The sequence below is a fragment of the Drosophila pseudoobscura genome, chromosome X, assembly GCF_009870125.1.
Source record: "Drosophila pseudoobscura strain MV-25-SWS-2005 chromosome X, UCI_Dpse_MV25, whole genome shotgun sequence".
In the NCBI taxonomy this organism is placed as follows: domain Eukaryota; kingdom Metazoa; phylum Arthropoda; class Insecta; order Diptera; family Drosophilidae; genus Drosophila; species Drosophila pseudoobscura.
Window position 1 is genome coordinate 415,297 of NC_046683.1, and position 10,123 is coordinate 425,419.

General features: G+C 49.4%; 1 protein-coding gene across 4 annotated transcripts in view; it reads left to right on the top strand.

Moving 5' to 3' along the window:
• Positions 1 to 7,014, top strand: part of LOC6901021 (cuticle protein 21.3) — an 18,164-nt gene extending 11,150 nt beyond the window's left edge. The window contains exons 1-5 of one of the 4 annotated variants that reach the window (XM_002134469.3): positions 2,986 to 3,105; positions 4,574 to 4,832; positions 4,962 to 5,333; positions 6,628 to 6,727; positions 6,846 to 7,014. In XM_002134469.3, the coding sequence (XP_002134505.1) occupies positions 3,094 to 3,105; positions 4,574 to 4,832; positions 4,962 to 5,333; positions 6,628 to 6,727; positions 6,846 to 6,915 (813 nt within the window). In that variant the 5' untranslated portion in view covers positions 2,986 to 3,093 and the 3' untranslated portion in view covers positions 6,916 to 7,014. Of the gene's footprint in view, positions 1 to 2,985; positions 3,106 to 4,573; positions 4,833 to 4,961; positions 5,334 to 6,627; positions 6,728 to 6,845 lie in introns of those variants that run through there. The other 3 variants (XM_015186713.2, XM_015186712.2, XM_015186711.2) reach the window with 3 other exon arrangements.
• The last annotated feature ends 3,109 nt before the right edge of the window (positions 7,015 to 10,123 follow it).

Here is a 10,123-nt window from a genome sequence, read left to right on the forward strand (position 1 = left end):
GTTGCACTCCACTCTTCAATGGCACAGCGCCATAAGGAGGGCGAACAGGCAGGCAAGGGGCTCAAGCAGTTGCATTAGGTGTGCGATTATAATTGTGGAACGAAGGAGAGGGGTCTAGTTCTACACTCTTACTTCTGCACCTCTCAATCAGCGCTTGAAATTATCTCCCAGATAGACAGAAATAGATAAAGGAGGCTGCTGATCGATCAGATATGACAAATGACTCTACTGAAGCTATAGGTCTTGAGTAAGAGTACAATAGACCGACACCCATAATTGATGGACAGCATAGATGTGGTCTAGTCTGTTTTGAAGGGCGGACTCCACTTAGTCCACTTCCCCCCGTCTCTGGGTCATGTATTGATATCGCTATTGATATCGATGTCGCGCGCTGACGTTTTGCTGTCAGTGCATGCCGGTCATTAATCTTCGCCTCTTGGCTGTCCATTCCCTGAAAAATGCCAGTAAAAAAGGCAGCAAGAGAGCGGCACCATGTGTGATGATGGTCGAGTCTGGCAGAGTATTTAGGCAAATGTCACCAGGACCCCCGCAAGAAAAGCCACAATGGAAATGTGGCAACAATGGCGCAATGTATGGCAGTGGATGGAGGGGTGGCAACGGCAACGGCAACCACAAAAAAGGGATGTTCATGTCCTGACGATGCCATACCCTCCAAATGGGAAAGAGATCGATCTGTTCTGCCTAAATTGAAACTGTAAATCTTGTCGATCGAAGATCTTTTGGCCCTACAGTATATGTATGGAATATTCGCCAGTTCGTCAAAAGGGGCCTATTGTGTGCCTCTTGTTGTTCGTTTCCTTTTTTCTCTCTCCTTGTTGTCTGCGCCTTTTGACCCACATAGACGCGAAATGTTGCGCCTGAATGGACATTGTGGCAGGCTTGCCACCCGCTGCGGAGCTGATAGGAGTGAGGGACACGGGCGTGGTGCTGTCAGGGCGATATCGAGATGGCAGACTATGGCTGGCTGCACATTCGCATGGATATTGTTCTTGGATTCTGCCCTGTTTGTCCAGTATTGGCATTGCAATTATACAAATTAATGCCAGAGACAAAAAGCACGCAGATTGTGACGCTTGTCCTTGTCATTGTGTGTGTGGGGATGGTGTTTGTGTCGGTGGGGGGTATGAGGTGTTTGTGGATAGGAGGGGATGGAGCGTAATTGAAATATCGCACCATTACACAATGGAACAACAGAAACAGCTGAACGGAAGAGATGCAGAGGGGAAGAGAGCGATGAAGGAGCAGATGAGGGACAACATCCACAATGACAATCAATGACTGGCGTTGCATTGGTCGCTCAATGTCAGGCCCGAGCTCCACTCCCACTCTCCAACTCAATGTTTCCCATTGTCGGCAATGCTAAAGCAAGTGGCGCCATCTTGAAGGTTGCTTACTGTACTCGTCCTTTTTCGGGACAGCAGCAGCAGCAGCAGCAGCAGCAGCTCTTGGGTGCTTCCTTTGGAGGTCGCAGAATGCAAGCAATTTCGCAGCATCGCCTTGGTTACGAAATCTCTTTGTTTGCGCTTAGTTTTGATCCGCCGTGGGGCACGCAGTGAGGCAGGCAGTCGGCTCCACCGTCTCCATCAGTCTCTAACAGTCTAGACTCTCTGGCCATCCACCAACAATGGGTAATGGGTGCCACGCATACACATTGCATAATAACTATGGCCCACTGTCGCTGGTCGCCTCTGGCCTGTCTCTTTCCCGCATCACGACAACGCACATAGTGCGCATAAATTGAATGCGACCCACAAAAATTGTTAGCCAGGCAACACACACACCGGCAAAAGCAACAGCAACAGCAACAAAACAAGCAAAATGGCATATATCACCAATCACAAATCAAACACTCGCGAAAAAACAGGCCTCCTAACACTGAATGGAGCCCCACTTTGCCGACATTCGAAAGCGAAACCAAACCCAGTCCCTGCTCCGAGCTCCAAGCTCCAAGCTTAAAACTCCAAACTCCTAGCTTCAGCTCCAAGCTCTGGCCTGGCTCTTACTACTATATGACTCCAATCTCTAACTTCAACTCCAACGCTGGCTGGCTGCCCAATTTCCGCGCCCATTTGGCGGCGGTTGCGTGAGAACCAAAACAAAAACCCAAAAAGAACGCTGCGTTTGTGTATTAAGACTAGGAGATACCCATTACGTCAATATCTGGTGAATTATAGCTATGCATGGGTCTCCCCACTGAGATGTAGAGGATGGAGATGGTGGACTGTTGATTCGGAGCCAGAACAAACAAAGGAGCTCCTCCACGTCTCTCGACCTTACCGTACTCCATATTGGTACTTTTTGGTCTACGCGTAATTTGAAAAAGTTCAAATAAAATGTCCGCAGGCTGGGCCAAAAAATGCTCAGAGGGGAGGATAGGGGACGGCAGACTGAGTACGGGGGATTGAGACCATTAATAAAGCACTTGACAAGAGCCGCGCGAACGATACGAGGAATGGAAATGGAAATGGGAACAAGGCAAGTTATGGAAGCAGACTCTACTCGACTCCGCTCGACGACCCAGTCCTCAATCGTCCATCCCTCCATCCAGTGGTCCAGTGACCATCCATGGGGTTAGAGCTCACCTTGTTCGTTGGCATTTCCTTCTGCCGCATTCGCCACAAGACACAACAGAAACACTGCCGTTTGGACAACTTCGGACAAATTTCCAATTAAACAATCGATGATGTGAAGTGATTTCGATTAAATCGAAAGGCGATCAACTGCAGCGGCTGTAGGGGTTGTAGGGGCTGCAGAGGACTGTGTGCGTATACTCCGGCCGCGCCTGTGCTGTGTGCTCTGTCTTGGCCTGCTGCCTGCTTTGCCAACTGCGGGGCAAACCCGTTCTCTTGACTGCAGCCGCCACCACCACCACCAATGATTGCCCATGTTGCACCATATTTCGAGAGCAGAGTGGGGGGGCTTTTCCATCACTCAAATTCGTATAAATAGGCCCAAAGAACGGCGAACCGAAACAGTTGTCGAGACGCAGCCCAGACCGCAGTTGCAATCCAAATAAAACCGATTGAATCGTATTTTTTTGCCACTCTTTATTGGACGTTTAACAAGCTCAAAATGGCTTTCAAGGTGCGTGGGGCAAGTGTGTGCAAGTGTGTTTGTGGCAAGCAGTATTTAAGTTGCCTTCAAAGGATCCCATTGGTACGGGGACATGAAAAAGGACCTAAGGAGATACAGCCACCGATCCGTTGCAGCATCAGCACCAGCAATTGTTATCCTTTGAAATGTTACTTCTTTGGCTCCAGTCCTCTCCAGTTGCCGACACTTATCTCCGGCGGAAAGGAGGTCCCAATGTCGTCAGCCACAGCGAGTTATGATGCCAGATTCGCAGAACTGGCAGCACGCTTTACCTTTGTGGCTTTTGCTTGGATCCCCCACGACAGGATAACAACGTTTGACTTGCTGCTGCAGCGGATAGGAAGGAGCTCCAGTGAAACGGATTGCTTCATGCAAACCTGGCATTTACCATCTGGCATCTGCTACCCTCTTTTGTTCTCTGGCAGTTCCCTCGCAGTTGCCTGCAATCTTCCTTTTCCCGACCTCACTTGCAATGCAATTGCATTTCTATTTCAATTTCCATTCAAATTGGTGGCCAAGGCAACCCACTGGTACACGATAACGAGAACGACACCCAAAGCCAGAACCAGAGCCAGTGCCAGTGCTATAACGCATGATAGACGCAGCTAATTACGAGTGCGACTCTCCGGGCCAAGGTCAGGTCAGGTCAGGTCAGGTCAGGTCACCAAACCTGACCTGGCTGTCCACTACCAGAGCAGGTGCACAGCCAGCATGCAGAGTAGGCAGTGGGCACAGCTTAGAGCGCAGTTCCATGGCATCCCAAAGGGCATTCTCTCGCCCACGTCCTGAATGCGTTCAACAGAAGTGGAGGAGTGAAGTCCTAAGTCCAGAGGGACAAATAAGTCAAGACAAATATAGAATATAGCAGGTCATCCAAGCCTCCCATCCCATTCCCTTCAACTTTATGAAAAGTTGTTTATTTTTATACAATTAATGAATGGCGCAGGCATTAAGCACTTTCCACAGCTCCAATTCACAAGTGCTGCCCAGTGCTGCCCACGTGGTGCTAAAAGTACTCTAATGCTTTTTCAATTTATGTAATAAGAGTGCTTTACTATTACTTGGAATACCCAGAGAGTACAGCCAGTGAGAGCCAGTTCTTTGTTTATTTTTAGTTCTGTTTGGTATCTTGCAACAATTCCATCCTATCTCCCAATGCAATAACTGCCTCTAACTGATACTAAAGACAGTCTTTGTGGGTCCTTCGACACAGTCAGAGACCTCTCAGTCCCCTCCTGCAAGGTCATGCCACCCCGCATCCGTCTATCCATATATTTCTTCTTGTTTTCTTGTTCTACTCAACTACTTTACAAAACTTAATTAAAAGTTTACTCGTCTGCAATTTCCTGCTGCGCTGCTGCTCCTGCTCCCAAAATAAACACAGGACTCTTTTCCCGGAAAAATATGGAAAAGCAAGTTCTTTCGTTCATTGGCTTTCATGGCTTTCAATCCATTCCAGGTTATTCTCTGTGTGGCCGCAATGGCGATCGCCTGCGCCCAGGCCAAGCCCGGCGGACCCGCCGCCTACTCGATTAGCGCCCCCAGCGTAGACCACGCCTCCGTGGGCAACACACAGGAGCACACAGTGAAGGGACACTACGGCCAGTCCTCACAATCGGACTACGCCAGCCAGGTGCAGACGGCCCACTCTCAGTCACATGTTCAGCGCTCGAGCATCAGCAACGACGCCGGCCTGGCCCCGGCGGCCCATTATGCAGGTAAGCCTCATCCTGTCAAGGATATTGTCCGTCAAGTACCAAATACCGAGCACCAAGCACCAAGCACCACACGATCCACTCCATCCCCCTAGTGCACGTAGTTTAATGTTAACCCCAAACCGAATCTAGCTCCCGCGACTCACGCCATAGCCGCCCCCGCTATTGGCGCCTCGTACGCCTTGGGAGTGGGGCACACGGCCCCTGCCCAGATCCAGGGCCTGGCCTACGCGAGTCACGGCTATGCCGCCGCCCCAACCGTGGCCTACGGCGGCCACTACGGCCCTCAGTACGGTGGCGGCCATTATGCAGCCACGGCCCCGGCCCTGCAGCTCTCGGGAGTGGCAGTGGGACACTACGGACACATCGGACACCTGGGCCTGGGCGCAGGTCTCGGCTATGGGTATGGCGGATATAGCTCCGGTCCGGCCCTGTCGCATGGCTACGCTCAGGTTGCCGCCGCTCCCGCTCAAGTTGTGAAGTATGCCGCCACTCCAGCCTACGGTAGGTGCAAGCCCGGATGCTGATGTTGCCCCTTCACCAATCCCCCGCTAACTTCCGCACCCTCCGCTGCACTCTCTCCGCACTGTCACTGCTTCCGTAGTAATTTGTGAGCGATGTTCAACTAATTTTACAGAAAGTTTTCGACTCTAAAATACCACAGCCGCCATGCTGCCATGCACGCATCGGGGGTAGCTATCGATAATGCAATGGGGATATGGGGGAAATGGGACATAGAAAAGTTATCTTCTGCCGGACTGTACTGCGGAAATTTATTGTGTTTTCGCCTCTCCGCCAAGTGCACTTGGCAAAAACAAACTCTATGGCGAGAACAAAATACTAAGCGAAAGTTTTGCTCCACTGGACAACAGGCTATGAGAGGGATGAAATAATGTCAGAAAGCACCCACGTAGAGAATACTCAAAAGAAACAAAAGTCGAAAATGATCGACATAAGTCATCCCAGCGATCGATTTGATCAAAGGCTTTACCGCTTGACAGGCATGACAGGCAACAGGGATGCGACCCCCCCTCTTGCATGACAGTCAACTCGCTATTGGAGGAGTCAATCGATTCAGCTGTCCGCCACCGTTCCACACACAAACAAGACACAGGATAAACTGTATTTGTCCGTCAGCTATCGATTTGCCAGAAACAGATAGGGCATGTGCGGCGCGAGGCACAGGGAGGGACTGACAGTAGGCCCAATGCTCGGCCATGTAATCAATCATTCATAGCCCAATTGTCCGGGGTCCTCGCTGGCCCACTTCTTTAAAGCCGTCAGCCGTCAAACACCAGTTTGGAGTCAAAGTCTCCTAGTGGCCGCCTTTCACTGCCAAAAAACTGCACTCGTCTGCATGGTGTCCCGGCAGATTCGGAATGTCCCAGTGTAAGCCATGGGCGAGTCTCCTGTGTCTGTGTGTGTGCGCCACTTGATTGATGTTATCTTGTCGGTTGATTGCTTAGGTACCACACTCCGAGGACAGCTGTGAAATGTGTGTGGAAATGAGCCTGGACTCCGGTTCCTGCGGTTGCCGTGGACAACCTCAAAGCAGGAGGACAGGACAGTATTGTCCAAGCAGAGAAAGGACTCTCTGGCCCGATGCTAATTTGGGCACGCTCCTGCTTGACTCTTACTCCGCATTTATCTATTCTTTTCTCTTTCCCTCTTCCTCTCCTTCTTTCTCTGTTCTCTGTAGCTATAAATTTCCATATATTTTTACTCTGTTTTTCCCCTCTTTGAGTGTATTTATGCTAACGTTCTGTCTCCATATTTTGATCCTGTTCGTCGTATATAGCTCCTGGCATTATTGGACACGGCTACGCCCCCGCTGCGTACGCTGCACCTGCCTACGCTGCACCCGCCTATGCTACGCACCTGGGTGGCCCAGTGTTGAAGTGAGTAATGAGAAATTACGGAGTCGTTATTAATAGCGCCCCCCTAGAACCTACACCATTCTCGGACAGATGGAAAAATATAATCGCACGTTCCTCTCTCTCTCTCTATCCCTCCCAGAGCCGCCGTTGCCGCACCCGCCCTGGTACACACATCGGTCTCCGGACACGGCATTCACTATGGCTACTAGGAAGTTTTCTCCGTGACCTGCACCCTGAACCTGTACCTGTACCAGTACCAGTACCAGTACCAGTCCCAGTACCCCCACCATTGTCACCATAAGCTCCAGTTCCAGCTCCTGCTTCTGCTCCCTCCGCCCGGACATGCATTCGCCCATCCAGAAAAGCATGCAACTAACGAACCAACGGATCCATCTGTCGCCCCGTCCTTGTCTCTGTCCCTGGCGCAGGCTAATAATAATAATAATAGGAACAATAATACTCAGAGCGTGTCGCCGGATTCCGGCTCCAACTACGACTCGGGGTCCCGCTGTTCCACTCTTCCAGTACGGCTGTAAATAATGCCTTGGTGTAGCTCGACTTAATTAAAACTCGATTTGTGCACTGCAGAACGGCAGTGAGCCAGTGAAAAGTGCGGAAGAATGGGGAACAGTGACCGACCCAGGTGAACTGTGACTGTGACACGCTGCAACGTTGCCGATTTTCACCGAAAAATACGCCGCAATCCTCTGAAAGGGGGGATCCCTGGTCCCTGGTTCCTGGCACGCTCCGCGTTTTTTATTATTATTATTATGTTGTTTTTAGCTCCAGGGCTTAAGCTCTACGGGGAAAGGACCCCATCTCCAACTCCAAAAACCCCCCAATGCTGCCCTGTATACTGTATGTGTTTTTTTTTTATCGCGGTTGAATTTACGTTGTATTTAAACTTATTTTGTAAACTGAAACGAAATGAAAGTGGAAAAAATAAACCCATTGTTACTGACGACTCCCTCTATATGCTTTCGGTTGTGGTATTTCGACCTGTCGTTATATGATATATGATGCAGACATTGCATATATCGTAACTCTATTTTGGGGAGCTGCTCTGAGATTTATTCGCCACGCCCCAGTTGATCAACGGATACTTTATGGCGCAAAACACGACATCGCATCCCCCGCGAGCCCTTGAACATACATAACTCGGGATAAACTCTGGACATAAATATGTACTCGTACACGTACAGTGGGCTCCATGACAGTCAGAAGCATCGACTGCACTCCTGTTTGAATCCAAGCACTTACAGCTGCAAGACGCACTGTCCATCCACATCCGTCCATTCCCATACATATAAATCTTTTGCGGATTTTAAGCCCCCGAAATGAAAAGTGCAAAGTGCAAGGGCCCTTAAAAGCCCAAAAACCCATTTACGTCACTCGCATATGGCCCAAAGTCGATATCCCATCCGTTTATTTTTGTCTTTGCCCAAAATACCCGCAGGCGCAGGAGGGTAGGAGGAGGTTAAAGGAGCACTTCTATGGCATTCAAAATGTCACTTGGTTTGATTCGAAGTCTGTTCGCAATTCGACTCCAAGGACTCCCCATTGGACTATTCTACCACATTAATAAGCGTAAAATTTGAATAAATGCTCATCACTTTAAGCCGAAAATACCCATCTAGCTCCTACTTTACGTACTACTTGATGTACTACATTCTTCTTCAACTAATTGTTGGAAGTGGCCCAACATTTCCATCGATGCATTGCTGCTACCCTGTTTTGGGGTCTGTTTCCAATCTGTTCTTAACATAATTGCTGTTTTATCAGGTTTAGGCCCACTGTTTTTGTTTTTAATTTGCTGGCCTACGAGAGGGAGGGTCCTTAAGGAATCTGCAACTGACTCGAGAAGTTGCAGGCTCCTTCTGTTCCATTTAGGGGAAAGTTTTCCTAATTATCCCGCCAATTACGAAGCTGGGATTCGTCGAGTGGGCAGCTCATATTTTTGGCTCTGTGATTGATGCTGCCGCAGTCCCAGTAGCAGTGGAAGTTGAAGAGTCAGTTGCAAGCTTGTTGCTGCCTCAAGCCGGGGGTAAGCAGTAGTGTCCAGAGGCATGCAATGGCCGTCATGGTCGTGGCACTATTTGCTCAAGCCCCTTCTGCCATTGTCCATTATCCTGGCCTTCTCCTCTTGTTTGGGGAAATGAACAGGATGCGGTCCTACGCATACATCGCACATACAGATGCACAGATACAATCACTCACACATGTCTGCACACACGTGGGTCTATTTTGTAACTGTATTTGCTTTGCGTCCCATTCGGCTAGTTTTCCATTTCCATTTTGTTTTCTTTTTTCGGCTCCGTTTCCTCTTCATTTTGTTGTTGTCTGTCCGTTTGTCGACACATCGGTCGACACCAAAATGGGAATTTTCCATGCAAATAAGTCGAGGGGAGAGCTGGGAAAATCAGTGTCTGGCTTTCAGGCTCTCACTCTCATTCTGTGCCAAATGGCGATGGGTTTTTCCAATTAATATTCATCCGACGAAGGGATTGCGGATTTCTAATTGAATTACTTTCAAATGTTACCATCCAGGGTGAACAAGCCTTCAATATTTGTATTATTTCTTGCCTTGGGTCGCGTTATGGTCGGTCAGGTCAGTCGTCCTTTGTATCCATCCCTATTTATGTTGTTCGCGTGGCTTTGTCAGCGGGTTTATTTTTCCCTCGTCCTTTTCCCCTCTACTTTTCTAATGCAATTGTCGTGTTTTTGGCTCTGGGTCCCACTGTTCCTTCAGCTGTTTCTTGGCAGCAGTATTTCTTGGCGTTCGCTTTGACTTACAGTTTACATTGGCAGATGCAGAGCGCAGATGCGCCCAGAGCGATGCCGTCCTTGCTAGTAGGTGGCCAGAGGAATCCTCAAGGACGTTTCGCTAATGCCATTCACGGTGATGAGGGAGATGCAACTCTGGAAGCCACATCCTTCGTTCACCCACCTGTTGGTCAGCGAGTGTGCAGGGATTGCATAAACCGAATGCATAATGCTCCCTGGGGTGTGGCCTAGGGTACCCGACAAAAATTCGATGCAGATTTAAATGCAGATAGTGGCTTCTCTCAGATACAAATGTGGCAAACACTCGAATGATGCAAACCAATCCCTCTACTAGAGGTCTTTATATGTCCAGTCCTTGGCATCCCTCTGGGGGTACCCAAGGCGATTGCCATCCATTGTATCCTTTGAATTCCTTCACTGCCTCCCACCCCCACCATCACCAAAGCCGGCAGCAGAAAAGGCTTTGCTTTGCCATGCATTTCCATGGATATTGTATCTATTAATAGAGCCACCTTCCGCCTTCCCACACCAGATACCCAATTGTGGTGGTGAGCTGATAAATGGGACCATTGAAGCTCCAATGCGATTATAAACTCTACAACCACTCTCAATGGGAACAAGCAATCTGTTTTC